Genomic DNA, 23,131 nt, shown 5'->3' on the forward strand with positions numbered 1-23,131 from the left:
TTGTGTGTGCACGTATGCGTATTGTTTGTGTGTGTGTGTGTGTGTGTGTGTGTGTGAGTGTGTGTGTGTGTGTGTGTGTGTGTGTGTGAGAGTGAGATAGTAATAGATCATATTTCCCATGGTGTCATTCACCAGCCATGTTCATTAATCTCCCATACACTCATATGCCTAGATTAGCACATCATTTCATTCACACACAGACCGTGCGTGTGTGTGTGCGTGTTTATGGTGTGTGTGTGTGTGTGCGTGTGTGTGCGCATGTGTGTGTGTGTGTGTGTGTCTAACATGCTGACGCGAGTCCATCTGTCTCTTCCTCAGTCAAGGCAACATACTTTGTGTCGAGGCTGACTTTATGTGTTTTGCCAACGAATGATCTGCAGTTACTGTAAAATACAGAAGTGAACACGTGGTTCCTCTGTTGATCCAAGGACCTTTTTCTTACAACATAAGATCAGCACCAAACACCTGCATCAAAAGCATCATCACTAAATGTCAACATAGACCACAGAAACCCACGTGCATGCAAACTATAGAAACTTACAGTTATACCAGCCATGTCTGCAGCTGTCTCATACACTACAGCGAGACAGTTTCATGTTTCACATGAAAAGTTTAAGAAGCGGCTGTGTGCTGCTCATAATTGGATGTGGGATAATTTACCAAATGCACATTTGCCAAACCTGCTGTGTGACTGGTTGGACTAATAACAAGACCAAAATCCAAGTCTCCAGTTTTATATTAACGTTCTACCTGTTGAGGAATCGTCGAGGAAAAAGTGTCTGGCGGTGGCCATCAAGAGGGGCTGACGTAACTTGAACGCCGACCGGAGTGTCAAACAGACCCTGTTCCCCCAAGTCAAATCACATGTCTGATGCAACGTTACCCATTTCATAACAGGTGATAATAATAAACAAACGTCATACTAATACGTCATATGATAATGCTGTCTGGTGGTCGGACTCTGCAGGGGTCTAGTATAGTCAACAAGAATGTACAAACAATGCGTTTGTGACTGTGGTTTCTCCCCCTAAAAGGGCACCCACCCAGTGGTTTGTCTACAAGACACCTGTCTATATATTCCTTGCATTGCAACAGGAAATAAACGTGGAATGTTACGTTTACAACTGTGTCTATTGGACAGAACGAGGACAGGGGTGCAAAAAGCAGCTTAACAAACTCCCATCACTGAGCGCTCATTTTCTAAAATAAACTTGGTAAGTCCTTTCCCTGCTTTACTTACTGCAGAAACAGAGTAACATCTGTATTTCAAACGTCCTCTTTTTGCCACCGTTGAGTCCTGTACTCACTGGTGTTTCAGCTCTGGACCGGTCTGACAACAATATCTGTCTTTCTTTGTCTTTAGCAAATGTTACGACGCTGAATCTGCACAGAGCCATACTTATTTTTACCTCACCGTCAGTGACACTTTGAACAATAATTGATATACTGATTTCTTTTCTGCTCCTCCCTTTGCTGTATCTCCCTGACTGTAGATATGTATCGTCTGGAGTTGGCTGGTGGTCTGGGGGTCATCTTGTTGCTTCTGGGAGTCCTGACAGCACTTTATAAGTGTTACAACCTGGAGATCATGCTCTGCTACAGGAGACACTTTGGAAGTGATGAAACTGAAGATGGTAAGCCTGATTGTTTGCTCACTTTTACTTCAGGACAATCACACACACTGCAGTGTTCAGACAGGCATCTCACAGCAGAATCAGGGCTTATATCAACATACATATTGCACCAGGAGAACTACAAACATGGACGACGACAGCAGAGAATAGTGGAGCACATTAAAGAGGTTCTGCAAACGTTCCATGTTGACAACTTATTGCTTAAATGCTGTGTATGCACACTCACACTCGATGAAGAGTTTGTGTGAGTGAAAAGAGTAATAGTATTTCTGAACTGTAAATATAACCAGTGATGTGATGCAAGTGAGTGATTTCCAAAAGATGTCTACCTGCCCTGTACTTGTGTTCGCTCACTCACTGCATCTCTCTTCACAGATAATAAGGAGTATGATGCCTATCTGTCCTATACTAAAGTGGACCTGGACTTTCTGGGCAGGTCAGTTACCTCTACACATGTGTATGTATTAAACTATGCTTTGTTGTCATGCTAACAACACTTTCTCCTTCTCAAACTCACAATCGCAGCATAAAATAAGATTTTTCATCAATACAATCATTACAGTGAGATTGCCAGATTTGGTGTATATACAGTATATATGTACTGTATACAGTATATGTATATACATATTAGGGCTGGCAATGTTAACGCGATAATAACTTGTTAATGAAAAATTGTTTTACGCCCCTAATTTCTTTAATGCATTAACGAAAGAGCTAGAGTGAAGATACTGGTATCATATGAAACTAGAAAGAAAATCTATTGCTACCAACCGTGTCATACTAGCTTGTCGTGAAGGAGGCTAAATAACGCTATAAACTTGCACTCAATTTTGATGAGGAAAAACTTCCATGGCCAATTTTCAAAGGGTCCTTTGACCTCTGACCTCCAGATCAGTGAATGTAAATGGGTTCTATGGGTACCCACGAGTCTCCCCTTTACAGACACGCCCACTTTATGATAATCACATGCAGTTTGGGGCAAGTCATAGTCAAGTCAACACACTGACACACTGACAGCTGTTGTTGCCTGTTGGGCTGCAGTTTGCCATGTTATGATTGGAGCATATTGTTTTATGCTAAATGCAGTACCTGTGAGGGTTTCTGGACAATATCTGTCATTGTTTTGTGTTGTTCATTGATTTCCAATAATAAATATATACATACATTTGCATAAAGCAGAATATGTGTCCACTCCCATGTTGATAAGAGTATTAAATACTTGACAAATCTCCCTTTAAGGTATGTTTTGAACAGATAAAAAATGTGTAATTAATTTGCAATTAATGAACAATCATCATCATCTCTCATTTTACATCAACAGTACACTACAAGATGAAAACATTTGAGGCGAGAAATAGGCATTACAGTGAAAGAATATTAATTCATATTTCATCAACTTTGCCCAATTTGACCGTTTGATCGGAGTTTGAGAGAGATTGACAGCTGCCTTTGTTGAATGAACAGCCAATAGGAACGCTCTCTCTCAATTAAATGACCTGTGATTGGTCAAAGTCTCCCGTCAAGGCTAGATGTTCTAAAGCCTGTAAACAGAGCCATGAGGAGGAGCAGAAGTCTAGTTTTCTTTTCTTTCTAGTTGAATTACAATATGCTGAAAGGTATTATGGAGTTTTTTGCCCAATGATGCAAAAATATACTGCCTACTGCAGCTTTAACGACTGGTTTGAATGTGGAGCCATAATAGTTATTGTCTTCCCCAGCAGGGCGCAGCAGCGACGAGGAAACATTTGCTTTGGAGATCCTTGCCGGACGTTTTAGAGAAACATTATGATTCAAGCTGTTTATACCAGACAGAGATCTAATCACCAGCAGTAGTAAGTATCCATCGATCTATCTGTCTATCTACCAACTCCCCCCACCCCCCATCTACCCACACACACACAGATCCTGTCTCTCTCTCCTATGGGCCGTTTTAGCCCCCAATACTCAGAATTCATCACTCTGTCAGAATAAATAAGAATGTATGCGGATCTTTATCATAACCACACTTACAAACAGACACACACATGTCTGCTGTGTGATCTCAGGTGTAAACTGCATGTACAACTCAAACCATACACACACACAGCACACACACACAACGCTACACAGCATCGCTCTTTCTCAGACACAGTTTCCCACGCGTTCATGTTTTCACTTTCTTATGAAACTAACACAAGCAAAAGCAATCTGTGTCTCTCACTGCTCATGTCGTCTCACGTTCGCACCCACAAATTTCCACACATATACTGCCACAGGATGCATAGAGTTCACACCAATACACACACACACCACACACACACCGTTTGTCATCATTTCTGGGGTTTTGTGTCACTCTTTGTCAACTGGAGGGGGAAATATGGACTGTTATTGCTCTAACCTGACACAGACACATACAGGCGCACACAGACATATAATTCCATTACTGACACACACAGAAAAGGGGAAAACACTTCCTGCCATACACATGTAGGCACACACCATGTACTTGTCTGTCTACCCACCCCCCTTCACTTAAAGGTCCCCATATTATTAAAAGGTGAGATTCTCAGGTCTTTTACATTATAAAGCAGGTTTAAGTGCTATATAAATACTATTAAACTATCAAAATGCTCAATATACGGAGAAATACACACAGCCCGTATTCAGAAATTGTACGTTTGAAACAAGCCATTAGGATTTCTGTCCATTTGTGATGTCACAAATATACAATATTTAGACCAAATGTGCTCAATGTGGCCCTAATACTCTGTAGTACATTTGCACTTTGGCCCTCACTGCATTAGACTTACAGTATATACTATATATTTAAACTATAAGCTGTGTGTAAGCTGTATAAGATATATAATGTTTTGCGGCTCCAGACAAATCTTTTCTTTTTTTTTTTTGCCTAAAATGGCTCTTTTGATAGTAAAGGTCGCTGAGCCCTGACCCAGGAGATCGCTGTTTGTGTCCCGTGTGGAACCAGAAGTCAATATTGATTTATTTTCATTTATTGTCACGTAACTTCCGTACTTAAGTTACGCCACTTCCGGTGTTATTATTAGAGATGGCTCGAAACCGCTCTTTCATGTTCTTTCTTTTTCCCTCTATTAGACAGTTAAGCTGTTAATAATACCTTTATGGATGAACTTTGCATATGTGACAAACGCTGCTCACTTTACGTCATGTCGTTCAAAGTTTAGTTAAGCATTTCCATGATAGTTTAGACCAATTGATCAAATCGGTTTATACTTTTTTTTTCTTTCCACTATCGGATCCAGTGATTTTGGCCAGTATTGGACCGATACCAATACTGAGTATCGGATAGGTGCATCCCTAGTTATTTGAACCCGAACCACGATCTTTTCTTAAACCTTCTGTAAGTAGTTTTTCTCTCAGAATTTCTGCGAGTTAGTTACGCCACTTCTGGTGTTATTTTAACCCAAACCACAATCTTTTCCTAAACCTTATTAAGTAGTTCTTGTCATGGAACTTGGCAAATGTGCAATCATGGGATTAATTGCGATTAACTATGGACTATGATGTGATTAATCGCGATTAACTATGGACAATCACGTGATTAATCGCGATTAACTATGGACAATGATGTGATTAATCGCGATTAACTATGGACAATCATGTGATTAATCGCGATTAACTATGGACAATAATGTGATTAATCGCGATTAACTATGGACAATTATGTGATTAATCACGATTAACTATGGACAATCATGTGATTAATCGTGATTAACTATGGACAAACGTGATTAATCGCGATTAACTATGGACAATGATGTGATTAATCGTGATTAACTATGGACAATCATGTGATTAATTGCGATTAACTATGTACACACATGTGATTAATCGTGATTAACTATGGACAATCATGTGATTAATCGCGATTAACTTTGGACAATCTTGTGATTAATCGCGATTAACTATGGACAATGATGTGATTAATCGCGATTAACTATGTACACACCTGTGATTAATCGCAATTAACTATGGACAATCATGTGATTAATCGCGATTAACTATGGACAATCATGTGATTAATTGCGATTAACTATGGACTATGATGTGATTAATCGCGATTAACTATGGACAATCACGTGATTAATCGCGATTAACTATGGACAATGATGTGATTAATCGCGATTAACTATGGACAATCATGTGATTAATTGCGATTAACTATGTACACATGTGATTAATCGCAATTAACTATGGACAATCATGTGATTAATCGCGATTAACTTTGGACAATCTTGTGATTAATCGCGATTAACTATGTACACACCTGTGATTAATCGCGATTAACTATGGACAATCATGTGATTAATCGCGATTAACTATGTACACACCTGTGATTAATCGCGATTAACTATGGACAATCACGTGATTAATCGCGATTAACTATGGACAATGATGTGATTAATCGCGATTAACAATGTACACACATGTGATTAATCACGATTAACTATGGACAATCGTGATTAATCGCAACTCACTATGGACAATCATGTGATTAATCGTGATTAAATAGTTTAATCGATTGACAGCCCTACTGTCTACCATTTGTGGTATTTTTTGTCCAGTTACAAATGGACGACAAAGGAGTTTGTGTTTTTACTTTGATATTTCCATTTCCAAATTTATTAGACAATGTGACTATGATGTACTTCGGGAGACTGATTATGCAACATACCTGCTCATTGCTTTAAAAACATCATAAAACACATTCAGTAGTCCCCGAGGCACCTGGTTATTTCAAATGAAGTATCAAACTAATGCATTAAAATAAAATATTGAGCCATTATACCCTGTGCATTAGCATTTTATTACCCACACTCCAGCGTGTTCAAAAAACTTCCTAACAAAGAATGAAAATAAAATCACTTCATAATGTGGCTGGAAAGTAACAAACTGTGTTCTTTGCACTATTTAACATTTTCTCCGAAAATACATAAATAAATTTACTTAAATATGGTTCATAATGAATCGCCCTTAGCCAAAATTATGCCTCCTTCCAACACACACTCAAGGCGAAAACACGCGCAACACCACATCCTGAAAACAGATGAGAAAGTCCTCCAGAAACACGACTTCCTCTCTGTGCCCTGAAAACATCCTAAAAACAAATGTCCACCGTACATAACCGCACTTTCTCTAAGCTGCATGTGAACTAAAGGTTACGGAGTGTGAAAATTAATGAGTGAATCACAGAGACGGAGCGAGGTGCCTTTTCAGTGCTCACCAAAGCCATCGACAGAGCAACATGGCAATGCGACCTAAAATACACCATTCAATTATCCACTCCATTAGCCCTCCGAAATTAACGAGAGCGAGAAATAAACAACGGGAACAGAACGAGGTGGGGACGGGGTCATTGGTTTGTGTTATTTTATTAATTGATTTACATAATCCTCAAAAATAGAAAGCGGGAAGAGGAAGTGAGGGGCGGGAGAGAGGAGGGGTTAACTGTGAGGAAAAGGGAGAGAGAGCTACAGAGAGAGAGATGGAAAAGCAGAGAAGAGAAAGAAAGGGACTGAAATTTGGGATGTTCTGTACTATTTGTGCCCCTCAAATTGAGCGTGAAATTGCAATGTGTTGTCGGAAAGTCTCTGTCATTAATTTAGTTAGCAAGTGAAGAGACGGTAGAAGGAGAGAGACATACAAAGAGAGGCAATCTGTTTTTTGAAAGAACACATTTTCGGTAACTACAAATTTGAGAAATAATGAGCAATTTCAATGGTGCACGTTCCAAAAAGCATTGAGAATGTCACAAGAAATCATCTGAAATGAGACAGTTTGAGCAGATGACTTTACACTGGGCTCGGTGTGAAGCAACAGCACCACAGTGAGGATGAGAAGACACATCTCATCACCTGCCCATTTCTAGAAGTAAAAGCTGACGGTGGTGTATCAGCACAACTCTGATCCCTATTTAAGAGCTGATTCCACTGCGCTGTCAGAGTCAAAACTCTGGCACAAGCATTCCTGTCACTCTACTGTAAACTCCTGTCAGTCATTCCAGTCATTTATGAACAAAATGAGTGGAAGGATGCCGCCAGCAAAAAGAAGGCAGATACTATACAGGGAGGTTTTCCCTATATACTAATGTTCACTTACATTTATTTCTCTCTTATTATTTTCATGTTATTTTTGAGAAACAGATACATGGCTTAAGGTATAGTTCAACATTTTGAGAAATATATTTATTCACTTTCTTTCCAAATCAGATGAAGAGATCAATTCCACTCTCATGCTTTATCATATGGGAGGCTGTCAGTCTAGCTTAGCATGAGGACTGGAAACAGGGTTAAAAAGCTAGCCTGGCGCTCCTCAAAAGTACACCTAAAAGCACCTCCAATGCGTACTACTTAACATGAATTACCATATATCCCTAGGGCTACCGCGGTGAAGGAATTTCAACAGCCCGATATGTGGTATTATTGTGAGTTTTTTTTTTTTTGCAAATGACTTTATTTACCCTGATTTTAGTGCTATATAAATACCTTTTATTGTTAGGCTATTATTAGGTATATTATTACTTTTTAATTGACAAAGATGACAGTTTTAAAACTAATGAAATACTTGTTAATTGTTAAATGCAGAAGAGAGAAGGGCAATGAGGCGCCGCTTTTTTTCCAGCTGAGACACTTTGGTTGTGTCTGGATGCGTCTGATACGGAATATCAAAATGTCGGCACAAGGTAGAGTACTTGTTCTGGATGAAGGGAAGGCTGAAGCATGTAGAGAGGATAAAACCTGTCAGTCTATGTGTATTCATTTTTCCTCCATTGTTGTTGTTATCCAGCACTTGTAACCTACATGTAGGATGTGACGGTTGGTCTTACCCAAATTTGAACATTTCTCAACTCTCTGTGACCAGAAAATAACACCGTATGTGCAGCGCTGAGCGAAGAATAGATGCTCAGCACCTCGTCACGCTGCTGCCGTTTGTAGTATAGTGTAAAAATGCGGCGCTCCCATGGCAAAGAATAAAAAAAAAGAAAAAAGCGTGAACATAGCGGCTGTGGCAGTTGGCTTGTCAATAATAATTCTACATGTTGGTATAAATATGCATAGTGACCGCCCTCTACTGGTTAAAACTCGGCTATTGCAATTTATTTTGTTTTGCTAGGGGCTGATCTGGAGGCAGGTGACATATATGGAGGCAGCTTTCGTCACCAAACAACCAACCACCCCAACCGACTGCAGACTGTGGAGAGAGTAGTGAAGACTAGCCGTTAGCATACACATAGCTAGCGCTGATGCTAATCGCTAGCATACACATATTCTAGCCTTGCATCTAAACTCAAATTCACAAATGTTTCTAAGAGTTTATACTGTATTGTGTCACTGTAAGTTTCTTAACAGCACTCTTACCTATCCATAACCATAACAATAGTCAGCAGGCATGATGGAAGCATGATGGAATTAGCAAGCTAGCGAGCTAACTAGCCAGCCGCTAAATTAGTCAAATATAACATCTTAATGCTTCATCCACACCGTGTAGTGTCACAGTGTAGTGTCACAGTGTAGTGTCACAGTGTAGTGTCACAGTGTAGTGTCATAGTGTAGTGTCACAGTGTCACAGTGTAGTGTCACAGTGTAGTGTCACAGTGTCACAGTGTAGTGTCACAGTGTAGTGTCATAGTGTAGTGTCACAGTGTCACAGTGTAGTGTCATAGTGTAGTGTCACAGTGTCACAGTGTAGTGTCACAGTGTAGTGTCACCGTGTAGTGTCACAATGTCACAGTGTAGTGTCATAGTGTAGTGTCCACAATGTCACAGTGTAGTGTCATAGTGTAGTGTCACAGTGTCACAGTGTAGTGTCACAGTGTAGTGTCACCGTGTAGTGTCACAATGTCACAGTGTAGTGTCATAGTGTAGTGTCACAATGTCACAGTGTAGTGTCATAGTGTAGTGTCACAGTGTCACAGTGTAGTGTCACAGTGTAGTGTCATAGTGTAGTGTCACAGTGTAGTGTCATAGTGTAGTGTCACAGTGTCACAGTGTAGTGTCATAGTGTAGTGTCACAGTGTCACAGTGTAGTGTCACCGTGTAGGAAAGCAGCCACCAGCAACAACCTTGTCTTATTCATATACCAAACGTAGTAGCTTTACTGTAATGATGCCTATGGAAGCTGTATAGTGTACCAGCTGTTGTTTGACAGGAAATAGTTACAGCACATAATACCGTCTATATCCACAAATTGCTTTTTGTTTTTTGTGCATTACTCCGTATGTACAAGTGAAACAAATGAGACAGAGTGTTAGAAGTCAGCTTTAGAGGTGCTGGTAGGTGTGTTTTTTTCAGTTTGGGCAGAGCCAGGCCTGCTCTTGCCCCTTTAGCTTCTATGCTAAGCTAGGCTAACCACATTCTGACTCCAGCTCCATGCTTAATACACCAACTTGACGTTGATGTAAATCTTCTACGGAAGCCCTGAAAGACAAGAGAGCACTTTTTTTTTCTGGTGATCTATTTTCTAATTCTGATCTAAATTATGTTCTCTTCTGTGTTTCAAACTTAAGAACAGGTGGAAAAGAAATTCAGGCAGATTTTACTTTACTTTTTACTGTATGAAACATTTGGGGGAAAAAGATTTATACAGATTTTTTCTAAGCTGTTGTCTAGCAATGCAGTGCCGTTGAAACGGTCCATACGTACCTTGTGTTTAGAGTGCATGGAAAAATTTTAAGTTTTTTTTCCACCTTGAAAAAAAGTAACTTAGAAAAATCAGTCGAAAAAAAACAAAAAAGAAATGCACACAGTAAAAACATTAATCTAGAAAAACATGTCTGAGATTTCTTTTCCACCTGTTTCAAAGAAAAAATAAACTTAGAAAGATTATTCTGGCAAAAAAAATGTTCACCTGTTCTGAAGTTATAAACACAGGAGAGAAAATAATTTAGATCTGACTTCGGAAATGGATCACCAGAAAAAAAAATGTTCTCGCTTGCCTTTCAGGGCTTCCGTAATCTTCTCATGTCAAGCGCATAACAATATTTATACATATTTCCCCAAATTTTAAACCATTCCTTTATGTGTAAATCCTGTTTTATCAGCTATGTGTAAAGAAAAGAACAAAAATCAAAGACAAAAAAACAATAATGGGAACACATTCACTTTCCACAGATTTTGGTTGGAACTGTTTCCTTTATTTTATATTTATTTCTAACAAGTAAATTGCAAGACACCGACCATATTCTGATCGTAACATCATTCTAAATGACGTCGTCCTCTAACTCTCTTCTTGATCTATTCAGCTCTAACTTTGTCTCCGTGTCTCTGTCCCAGCCTACATTGAAGACTTGGCTCGTAGCGTGGAGCAGAGCAGACGTTTGATCATCGTTTTGACACCAGAGTTCGTCGCCAAAAGAGGGTGGAGCATCTTCCAGATAGAGACGCGCCTCCACTCCATGCTGGTTACTGGGGAGATCAAGGTAGGACTGAAGAAGTAAACAGTATTACATGTTTGAAGTACTTTGCAAAGTACGGAGAGTTGCTCTGTTCTTCCTTCTTAAACACCTCTACCTGTGTTTCTGTGTGTCCAGGTGATCATGATAGAGTGTGCAGACCTGAAGAATGTCATTAACTACCAAGAGGTGGAAGCACTGAAACATACAATCAAGGTATACAGAGAGAAAGGGATGGATGGAGGGAGAGAACAAGATTGTGATATGAAGGGTGTCATTAGACACCAGGAGACTAGCAGCAATAAGACAACTAAATGATTTCCCTCTCCTCTCCTCTCTCCTCTCTCCTCTCTCCTCTCCTCTCCTCTCCTCTCCTCTCCTCTCCTCTCTTCTCCTCTCCTCTCTCCTCTCCTCTATCCTCTCCTCTCTCCTCTCCTCTCCTTTCCTCTCCTCTCTCCTCTCCTCTCCTCTCCTATCCTCTCTCCTCTCCTCTCTCCTCTCATCTCCTCTCCTCTCCTCTCCTCTCCTCTCCTTTCCTCTCTCCTCTCCTCTCTCCTCTCTCCTCTCCTCTCCTCTCCTCTCCTCTCCTCTCCTCTCCTCTCCTCTCCTCTCCTCTCTCCTCTCCTCAGGTTTTATCCATCATCAAGTGGAGGGGTCCTAAGAGCAATGAGCTGCAATCTAAGTTTTGGAAACAGGTGGTCTACGATATGCCTGCTAAACGCAGAGAGACGTTGTCCAGACGCCAGGTACACTGCCATTAACAAAAGTCTTCCACAAATTTCCACAATCATGTACCGAGCATCATAGTTTGAAGCGTAGGGCCACTGACCAGGCGTTGGTATTTAATGAGTTGGGCTTGAGAACGTGTCGCCATAAATATAAAATAGTTTGAAAAAACAGTTGAATTTGCACGTCTTAAAGATTATGCACTGATATCCTGTTTCCTTCTACTCACGGACCACACATACAGTGCATAGCTACAGATGTAAAGGCACTATCTCCATGGCATGTCCAGGAGCTGAGAAAAAAAGCCACTGTGGAAATTTAGTCTGCACATTTACGTATGCTCCCCCGGGGCACTCACGCTCACAACAAACAGATGGCCTTTGAAATGTCTGCTAAATACAGGTAATATATGAAAATTGGAATCACAATGGGGAAAAATGTGTACATGTTTACCATGTGTTAACACCTCAGGTGGTGTATGCCCTGATTAGCAAAGAGATGTTCTCCTGCTGTTTGGCACTGGAGAATAATCACTGAGAAACAAATATAGAGTGAACTATAGAACTGGAGCAGATGGGATAGTATCATCTTAGTGTCCTTCAGTCAAACGTTGTCATGTTTACTCCTTCAGTTTGGTTCATTAGACCAGTTGAGATGGTAACTTACAAACACCACACATAAAACAAGCCCAACTTTCAGGGCTTTGTGAGGTTTAAGTGGATAGTTTGCAGTTATTCATGCTTGGAGAACCTGGTATAACACAATGTAGCCAAGAAGAGGTAAAGTGCTTCTTCAATTTATGGGCCAAGTGACACATTTCCTAACTTCTTGAGATATTGCACAAGAACTCCAAAGAATTCAAGTTGTCCGTCATGCTCAGCAACATATGCTGAACGGCAGTCAGCTCTGTTTTGACCCCTCATCACCACCAAAAACCTTGGAGGATGACATTTTATGGACTGCCTGAATCCATGTAACTTTTGTTTAACTGCCCTAATTCACTGGAACATGGACAGTGTTAACGGAAAATGAACTAAATACATAAATGCAACAAAGTGAACTTTAGCAAAGTAAACACACATAGGCTATGATTTCATCCTTTTTGTATTTTCTAAACCTCTGGCTTAGCCAGCAATCATATCATTCTCAGAGTTCTTGTCTATATTAGGGCTGTCAAAGTTAATGCAATAATAACACATTAATGCAAATTCATTTTAACGCCCCTAATTTCTTTAACGCATTACCGCAACTCGCGGTCTTTAGGTTGTTGCGGACTCAGTTTTAAAGGTAGAGTGAAGATACTGGCATCATATGAAACTAAATCTGAAACCATCGGTACCGACTATGTCATACTAGCTTGTCACGAAGGAGGCTAAATTTTAGCGAGGGAAAAACTGGCATGGCCACTTTCAAAGGGGTCCCTTAACCTCTGACCTCAAGATATGTGAATGAAAATGGGTTCTAAGTGCTAATAATTTGCGATTAATCGCGATTAACTATGGACAATCATGCGATTAATCATGAATAAATATTTGTTTCTATTGACAGCCCTAATCTATACATACACTATACACATAATATGACCTGTATGATATGAGGTGTGCCATAAGACACACTCAGGGTCGGCGCCAGAGAATTAGGGACGGACGGGCAATCAGCCTGTATTCAGTGTATATTTAACATGATCATGTTTCATGAAAGAAATAAACTGACAGAGAGGCGTATACATACTGTCATTTATGCGCACAGGCGCGCATGCACGCATACACATGCTGTTATGTCCACAAAAACAGGTTATAAACTAACACCGTGTCCTAACTGGATGCGAGCGTACCAGTATCGCGCCGCATCGCACATCGGATGCTCTCTGTCCACAGTGGCAAACACGCAAAGTGGTTCGGACCGAGGACTATTCCAGCCAATCAGCAACAGGGGGGCTTTCATGCTCATGCACAGAACAGGAGAGAGACCATGGATGTATAATTAGAAAGGCAGTGGGAGCGGAGGGACGGTAAATCTGGAAGGGAGAGTGGGGTATTTTTTGGGTGTTGCATTCAACAATCTTTCTCCAGAATCGCTGACTCCACCTTTTTAATTAATTTTTATTTTTTTGTCTTTTCATGGGATTTATTGCCAATGAGAAAAACATAAAATATCATAAGTTTTATCTTTTATCAAATGTACACATGTATTCCACTACGTTCCTATCACTGAGGTCATTTCTACATTAAGATAAAATCTCCTTCCCTTCTCGAGCATTTGTATCAATCTACACAGCAAAATGTATATTCAGTGTGTTTCTATGGTAACAGGTGATGGACTCTGGTGAACAGGGCCTCTTTGGTGACCTACAGACCACCGTCTCCACCATTGCCATGACAACCACCTCCGCCTCCTTGGCGCCCCCAAATGAGAGTCGCCATGGACATCATCAGGTCAGCTGTTGCATGTGTATCTTCAAACTGATGTTGTTACTTAGGCTTGGTGTTTCTAAGAACCAGTGGTGTCAGGTAGTAATGACGGTGCAAGATTGTTTACGTGCCAAATGTGTGCACAGTCATGCAAACACACATACAGATGCACACGCCCACAAACAGAGTAATACATACAGATCTTAGATTCGATAGGTCAGGCTTTCACAGAACATTCAAGGACATGGGATCAGACACATTTACATCACCTACTGTAATATTGTAAATAACCCCTTTAGAAGCTGTAGAACATAGTAGAGCATTTTTTGTTGTTTGCTTTAAAGATGTTTCCCCGTGGTGTGTGCCGCAGGTGAGTTATCACAGGTTGGCGGCCAATCTGAAAACACCCCCACCCCTCCAAAAGTAGCCTACTCACCTACTGTGTATCTGAAAATGAATAGATAATGCCCGGTTCAGACTACAGCCCGGTTCAGCCCGATTATAGCCCGACACGGCCGTCGTAGGGGATTGGGAATGATAAATGAGTGTCGAGTGTGAAAATCGATCCTCTTATCTCGTGTAGTGTGTCATAGTACACGACAACCGACGCCACATCTGGGACGCCCCACAACACCCCGAGGAAAAGTCTAGCCTGTCAGAAGTTTTCGTCTTGACACGCCTAGTGTGACATCTCCAACGACGTGTTCCTTTGCGTTGACCAATCAGGTGCTCTCTCTCCAGCGCGCAGTCGCAGTCAGGTCACTTGGTAATAAACAAGTTGAGTTTGCTGCTGTCAGGTGGGACAACCAAACTGACTGAAGTATGGACAGCCAGTACCGTCCTCTCTGTGCCACCCAGGAGCACATCCACAACCGCTTTTTTCTTTCTTTTCTTTTTCTTTTCGCAACACAAGACCGCCAGCATCACACACAACGCTTCTGTCGCCATGATCGACAGTTGCTTCAACCGCCTCCCAGATGACGTCTGAACTCGCGCTTGATCGTGGAATACGACGTGCCGTGATTGGTCTAGTCATACGTTTAGTCTTGCCGGTCACCCGACCAAGACACTGCAAGAGTTTATGGCGCTGTGATCATTATATCTGACATGGTGACCATCGTCAAAGACAAAGATATCGTGTAGTCTGATCCAGGCATTAGAGAATGTAGTGGCATTTTTGCAGGCTAACGGCATGTAATTCAAGACGTAATGGTAACAATGATCCCATTAGCCTATTTGAAAGTGCTTTTAAAGACTACTTTTTTTTCATCAATGTTTTTATTGTGCTTTTAACAACTGAAACTTGTAAAATACAATTCTCCACATGAGAGGTCATACAAAGCATAAGAATTATAATTATAAATTTGTAATAAACAATCCGTCATATCATACAAAAATACAGTTCACAGAAGACTGTATATATCTGTATGTATCTTTATATATTAGGGATGTCACGAGAACCGATACTTCGGTACCAAGTCGATGCCTAAATTCTAAAAAGGTGACGGTACTCTTTTTCTACAGTACTGAAGGTACCGTACGATGCCTGTTATGGTCGTTGGTAGGGATGTGATGGTGAGGAACATTTTCCCACCGGTTAATAAACTTGTGACAACACCGGTGTTACCGATTACACCGGACATTTTACAAGAAAAGATGACGGTCAACATGTGCAGAGCGCTGATTCTGATCTTTACCATCGGGTGGCAGTGTGTCTGGCCTCTCCGCTGCGGGGGACTACCTGGCGCCGCTGCTCCGTGCACACCGGCTGTGACGGCTCCATCCACCTCGCTGCGATTATCTCATTAACGTTCTGGTTCCCTTATAGCGTTGGGATTAAACGGGAAATATTGCCAAATAGGTGCGTTTGCTTTTCGCTTTGACAACAAATCCTCCGCCATTTCTCGGTCTGTCAACTCTCTCATCCCGTGTGACACCTGCTACTCTGAGCTGACGGACCAGATGCATTCACGGTCAGTACGAGCGCCCGTCGTCTGACTATCGATTGATAACATGTCGCTGATACGCCAAAATGAACGAAATGGGTCAATTCCTTTTATTTATCACTTAAAGGCTACATGCCTCTGTTTTTTGTAATATTCAAATGTTTTTAATAAAAGAGTGTGTGTTGAATTACAGTACAGGGGAGTTATTGTTGTTTGGGTTTTTTGTACCGTGGTATCGAATTGGATATCGAGAATCATGGAAAATCACTGGTATTGGTATCGACTACTAGATTTCTTGTATCATGACATCCCTAATATATATATATATATAGCAAACCAATTGGTGTATCTGCAGAGGGAGTCAGTACGAATTCTGTTTCCATAATCGAGTGTGACTAAAGAGTAAGTGGGAAACTGGTAATGAAGATGGTGTTATTTGTTATTTATATTTGTTAATGTTTCAGTTTGTGGTCCGGCTAAAGTCATTTATAAAAGGTGACCATGTTTTGTAGAGCTTAACCCTCCTGTCTTTTTAATGAGAATTGTATTTTCTCTAAATCTAAATGCATCATCTCTTCTCTCATCCCGTTTGAATGAGTAGGGGCTCCTTAGGATCTACAACACCAAAATCAGCCCTTAGAGGGTCTAAATCAAATTTTCTATTCAATACCTTAGACAACATTTGAAAAATACTTCTCCAATCATTCAACACACTGTGACGGCTCCAGAACATGTGTGTCAGTGATGCTGGCATCAGTATTTGGGAATATTTTGTGTAGCTTTTGTTTAGACCAGTGCAGCCTACTGTATGTAAAACTTTAAATTGTATGTCTAACACAAACAGAGGAAGAATGGATCCGGCCTTAAGACTGTATTTTAAAGAGACTGGACCAATTATGTGCCTCCGTACATGAGTACACTGTCCACATGATTCCCGTGATGGCCCACGTATGGGCCCCATCAGACAACAGGTCCTAGTGCAGCTACACTGGCTGCACTGCCTAGATTTCCACCACTGTCTCACCAAACATTTCAATTATTCAGATTGGATTGTGGAGATTAAGTGGTAGTTGAAATTAGCCTCTATTTCTATCTGACTGGATCCAAAGATGAGACTGTCTTTTCTTCACTTTAGGTCTTTGCTGATGAAGAGGTGAAGACCCAGCTTCATTCATTTTAACATAACACTTTACAGAGTTCATGTTTTTGTCGTTTTGTGTTTTCACAGTTCACCCAGAAATTTAAGTGTTGGAAATACTTGGAATACTACTTCAGGTGATAAATCATGTTATCTCCCTACAGGTTGCCCTGGCGACAGAGATCCCCGACTACAACCAGATGACATTGCCGCTGGGAGGCGGTCACACTGCCACAGCAGCCCAAATGAGGCATTTCTGCCGCAGCTACGAGTTCCAGCTCCCCCCACAGCCTTCCTCTCTGTCGCCTCCCCTCCCACCCCCTTCCACCGTGCAGTTCTCCACTCTTGGCCCCGGGGGGCGTCACGTCTATTGCAACATCCCTATGACGCTGCTGAATGGACAGGTGGGAGAAAAGACAGGAACACGTATTGTTTTTTTGCTAGATAGTTTCTAGCATCCAACATCTACACAGTGTATCCTTTTATTGGATTTCCTTGCTGTTGTTTATGTGCATGTACTTCGAGTTTTACCACATTAAAAATAAAACCCCTCTTTTCTCCCCAGGGGTTCAGAGCAGTTCACTGGGGAACAAGAGGTCTGTTTGGATAAAAGAAAATGTAGAAAGAAAACTTCCATATTATCTAACCTAAAATATGTATTTCTTTTTTAACAGACTGGGAAATAGCTGTCATATGCAGTATAGTTGTCATACAGTATACGAGGCATGGTGCACCATTGGCATGCGATATTACTGTGTATACTGTAGAATGCAGCCCCTGGTTTTAATGGTAGATTTTTGCTAGGAGTTGTGGTTTGGTGGAGATTCCTGCTGATCACCGTTGTGCTGTGTTTTTCCCCAGGTGCCTCAGAGCAGTACGCTTGGGAAGAAGCCAGAACTCCACCTGAACAGCACCTTTGTACCGCTCACCAGCAGAGAACTAAGCTCTGACATCTGGTAGAGGGACTGCTCAACTGGTACTGGATTACAGGCCTGTTTACGTACTGCTTTTACACTGGCTTTGGAAATGGGGTGGACTGGTTGGTCGACTGGCTTTCATTGGGTTTTTGGACTGTGTACAGCCTTGGTTTTCAGGAGGTACTGCTTGGGGACTGCCCGCAGGCTGGTACCGGGACAATTCATCCCGCTTTAAGGACTGCTTAAAGACTGTATAAGCCTTGGATTCACAATAGCTGAATACACTGGCTGCAGACTGCTTACATACAGACAGATTCAGACTATAAAACCGATTGTACGCTGGTTTTGGAAATACCAACCGGGTACAGACTGATACGAACTGGTGTGTAAGCTGTGTAGCCATGACCATTGGGAAGTGGAGTTTGTAGACAGTTATGGACTTGTGGAATAATGAACTGGAAAAGTCAATGAAAAGGTCCAGGATACTCAAACAACAAGTATCCAAAAACAGGAGTGCGCCATTTGTCTACCGAGTTGGACCGCGGAGCACAAAAAGAAACAAGTATCTTGAATTGCCGTCTGCTCACACACCAGCTGTGTACCCGGAATACAAGTTGATTTGTCAGCTGCTTAACTACTTGGAAATATCGGTGGACTAAAAAACAAAAGTAGCGCAATCTCGGGAACGCCAGTCGATCTTTTACCTTTCCGTCTACCTGTTGACTAGGTGGCCTGTCAGTAAACAAGGCAGACTTCAAGCAATGATTTTGGAATACCAGTCCACCTTAAAACAACAAGTCAACCTCTTGGAATACAATTCCTGGCCAGCTAGCTAGCTAGCTAGCTTGCTAGCTACCTGGTTTGGTTCTTAAAAGCTAAAATGGTTGACTTAAAAGAAATGGATTCCAGCAGGAATATCAAGATAAGAAGTGAAGCCGTTGCTAAACTTAATTACTGAGAAAGCACAGTTAGCTGGCGTACATGGAAACATAGCTAGTTGTTAGACTAGCTAACTAAAAGGCTAGTTACGTCTGGAGCTAAAAGGCACCAAGAGACTTCAAACCAGCCAGCTCACCTTGTAACCCAGTAATCAGCAACTAGTCAAGTCATCAAGAGGTGAACTGGCCAAGAGGTGACCTACCAACTTTTACCACCAAGCTATAGCATAAAGGACTTGGCTTTTTCTATTTGCATGACCACCCATTTAGATAAAAAAAAAATAATCAAATAAATATAGATAAAAGAGTAAATGACACAATCATTTCTCGCAGCCTCTTTTAATATGGAGGAGAATAAACGTATTTTGTTGATATTTGTTTTCTGTCAGGCCATAAAGTAATGATAAAAACTGATAAAGGGAAAAAAGGAGGCCTCCCTCCAAAAACATGTCGATTTTCTTTGGTTTTATTTAAGAATTTTAACCTTTTAGAAGGTTGGTGAGCATTTTAACCAGTGTTTGTTTTTAATGTTTGTTACAATAATCTCTGTACAGCTTCCATAACTTATGCATAGACCTATTACATGACGGTGATTTGTTCCTTATGATTTCTGTTATTTGCGGGAGTTATAACTCTCGCATTTTGTGTGAGACCCAGAGCCTCTTTTTGCTTTCATTCTGTTCCTCTTTTCATCAATGGATGGATGGATGGATGGATGGATGGATGGATCGATGCATGGGTGGATGGATGGATGGATGGATGGATGGATGGGTGGGTGGGTGGCTTGGTTGGATGGATGGATGGATGGATGGGTGGGTGGGCGGCTTGGTTGGATGGATGGATGGGTGGATGGCTTGGTTGGATGGATGGATGGATGGATCCATTCATGCATGGATGGGTGGATGGGTGGATGGATGGGTGGATGGATGGATGGATGGATGGATGGATGGATGGATGCTCACGGCAGTACAACCCTGCTAACGGACTGATATTTTGAACCTGTCACTCTGGAATGGAGACCACTACCAAAGGGGGCTTCACTGCATACAGAGTTGGACTCCAAGCTGAACCAGACCACATTCTTCTTTGTGAGCTTTAAGAAACCAAGATTATTACCATAATATTTAAGCAAAGTGAATAATGTTTTGAATTTACACAAAGGTACTGTCATTGTTTTATTAGAACCAATGAATTCTGGATATTTGAGATTGTTTGATACAATAATTAATTATTTGAGTTGTTATATTCGATGGCAATATACCGTATAGTGGTTGTCTTTTGATTTCTGCTCATTTCTTTGACTATTCTTTGGATATATTGGTTGAAATAATTTAACTGAGAGCAAATAAAAATTACATGAGTTGTTTTATACATCTTGGATGTCTGTCGTCTGATGCAATTGTTATTTCTTCTTTCTTCTACTACTACTAACCCCTTCCCCACTTCACCTTCATTTTGTTTCTTATTCAATCAGACTCTCTGCAAGCTGTTTCCTCAAACTTTCTTCCAACTGTCATCCTCCTGCGTCCTGCTCCTCCCACTCTGACTCCCAGCCCACTTCCTCTTCTCCCACAGTCACTTTGGATTCCTAATAATTCTGCTGGTCTTACTAGTGGCATTGTAAAACCTTCTGTTCAGATTAGGGGAAAAAGACTGAGGCTTTTAACGCACTAACACTAGTTTCACACTCTGCTGGGCTAATCTGAGCTGAACTGAGGTACAAAGAGTTGAATAGGATTTGAGCTATGTTGAGCTGGGATTGCCAATGGCTGCAGTGAATATAAACCAATTAAAGATATTTCAAATGTAGGCTTTAACACAAGGCATGTCCGTAAACCAAATCAGTGTTTGCAGTTATAAACTCTGTCCAGTGTGTAGCCTGACGGCGTCTAGTGTGTGTGTGTGTGTGTGCGTGTAGTCCCGCCATCCCGGCTGTCCCTTTACACAGTTATTGATTTGGCTCTGTGACTACCCCCGCTGCCAGCTTCAGAGTGCAAACCTCTGACCACTTCTTTAATCCTTTCCTGCTTTCATGCTTACTAATTTCAGTAATATATTGTATCACATGCAACGTTATTACATAATTGTAGATGGCAGTCTAAAACAGTTATAAAATGCCTATTTCAATGTGCCCAGGAGGTGTTAATGCAAAAACATATTCTGCAAAATATGAATTGCTTTATGGTACAGAATGTTTGGTTGGGTAAAAACTTTTATAATTACTTCTGAAATATTTGACTGATTTTTAAGCAGTTATGGATTTAAGTTATTGTAAACTTTAAACAATTGTGGCCTTGTGGCCCACACGACATTAAGAGCCCTAAGTAATTATGTATTCCTTATACCATGCTTTATCAAACTTAATTTAAATGAAAAATTATGTCTTTCCAAATTATTATAAATAAAAAATATAGAAACATGGCGCTGAGAGAGCTCAGTAAGATAGTGGCTCCAATTCAAGAGAAAAAAAAACATATGTAAACCTCCATCTGTTGGAGTCACGTACTGCGAGACATAAAAGAGCATTTCAGGAAGTAGAAACTGGTCCAAGAGTTCAAAAGTTCATCACGGCAGGTCTCACAGATGTGGTGCTTGTCCTGTGCATTCCCACATACAGCAAATGTACCTTGTGGTTGATCAGTTTCCTTTCAGCTGAATTTTCAAAGCCATCAGCAGTTTCGGTTGATCATAAACTGCAAAGTGGCGATCGTAAAGGTTGGGCTCAGAATACTGTAAATGAGGACAGTATGGTTGGCAGTTTGGCCCTGCAAAATACACAGTAGTAGCACAATAAATACACAGAACAATGTGCGCATTCAGAGTATTGTACCCTGACAGGTGCTGTACTTTGTTCAATACTCATCTCATGCAATATGTTACATACTGCCAACAAGGTAAATACTGCCGAGAGAATATGTTTGGATATTAAATGGAAAAAATTGCATTGAAGTGTATAGACTAGCAGTTTTGGGGCCTATATGACGAGGTCAGCCATGGATCTGGAGTCTGTTACACCTGGATGCATCTCCTGAAATTGCATTTGTTGTGTCCAAAGTGGGTACTTGAGGGTGGCCCATGCTTACCTCCAATCGTGGCTGTATGAAGACATATAATGATAGGAAGACCATAACTAAGGTGCATTCTACTGTTTTCTTACCTGTTATTTTCTTTCATTGAGTTGTAGCTTAGCCACATGGTGAGAATGATTGATTTGCCCACACTATAACTGGATAAGACACTGTCTTTTCAAGCTGGCCTATTTTGATGAGTTAAACAATACAGACACCTTGTCTTCTAGAAATGATGTACTCATTTGTTTTGCCAATTACATTTTATCAGGGAAATGTAATTGCTGCCTGGATTATGTTAAAGGTTCTTTATATGACATTCACATCAATAATATAGCAGCAAATTTGCTATGTAAACATATTAGATATATAGAGGAGTAATGTCTACCTGAGCAGATAATGAAGTTGCTCTCCCTCTGTGTGTCGTAATCCGAGTTTCTCCGTGCCTTGTTTAAGTAGCCAGGCCGGCTGCGTTTGCATGCTTCTGGCGTTGTTGCGAAAACGTAACGCCCATCCTCCGGTTTCCCCCCAATTTAACACTGTTAGCTCTGTCAGCATTGTTGCCATTGTTTGCATTGTTATTGCTGTAGGCACCGTTTGCTAGAAGCAACTGGCTCAGGCATCGCCATGTTGAGAGCTGTGTGTAGTAGGGATTCTAATTTTAAGGGTCCCATATCTTGCTCATTTTCAGGTTCATACTTGTATTTTGTGTTTCTACTAGAACATGTTTACATGCTGTAATGTTCAAGAAAAACCTTTATTTTCCTCATACTGTCTGATTGAATATACCTGTATTTACCCTCTGTCTGAAATGCTCCGTTTTAGTGCATTTCAACGGAATTTCAATGGAATTGCGTTGCCTGGCAACAGTTTGGGTCCATGTTTACTTCTTGTCAACAGGAGAATACACTGTTTACCATTGGCAGAGCATTTTGGCAAATTTT

At 40.9% G+C, this 23,131-nt stretch overlaps 1 protein-coding gene across 1 annotated transcript in view; it reads left to right on the forward strand.

Moving 5' to 3' along the window:
* Positions 1–19,885, forward strand: part of il1rapl2 (interleukin 1 receptor accessory protein-like 2) — a 248,458-nt gene extending 228,573 nt beyond the window's left edge. Inside the window, 10 exon segments of the mRNA XM_037781185.1 lie at positions 1,494–1,634; positions 2,010–2,066; positions 3,353–3,466; positions 10,925–11,070; positions 11,182–11,259; positions 11,673–11,789; positions 14,082–14,204; positions 17,262–17,279; positions 17,429–17,668; positions 18,126–19,885. Coding sequence (XP_037637113.1) covers positions 1,494–1,634; positions 2,010–2,066; positions 3,353–3,466; positions 10,925–11,070; positions 11,182–11,259; positions 11,673–11,789; positions 14,082–14,204; positions 17,262–17,279; positions 17,429–17,668; positions 18,126–18,224 — 1,133 coding nt within the window. The 3' untranslated portion in view covers positions 18,225–19,885.
* Positions 19,886–23,131: the final 3,246 nt, after the last annotated feature.

This window comes from Sebastes umbrosus, chromosome 9, assembly GCF_015220745.1.
Source record: "Sebastes umbrosus isolate fSebUmb1 chromosome 9, fSebUmb1.pri, whole genome shotgun sequence".
Taxonomy (NCBI): Eukaryota; Metazoa; Chordata; class Actinopteri; order Perciformes; family Sebastidae; genus Sebastes; species Sebastes umbrosus.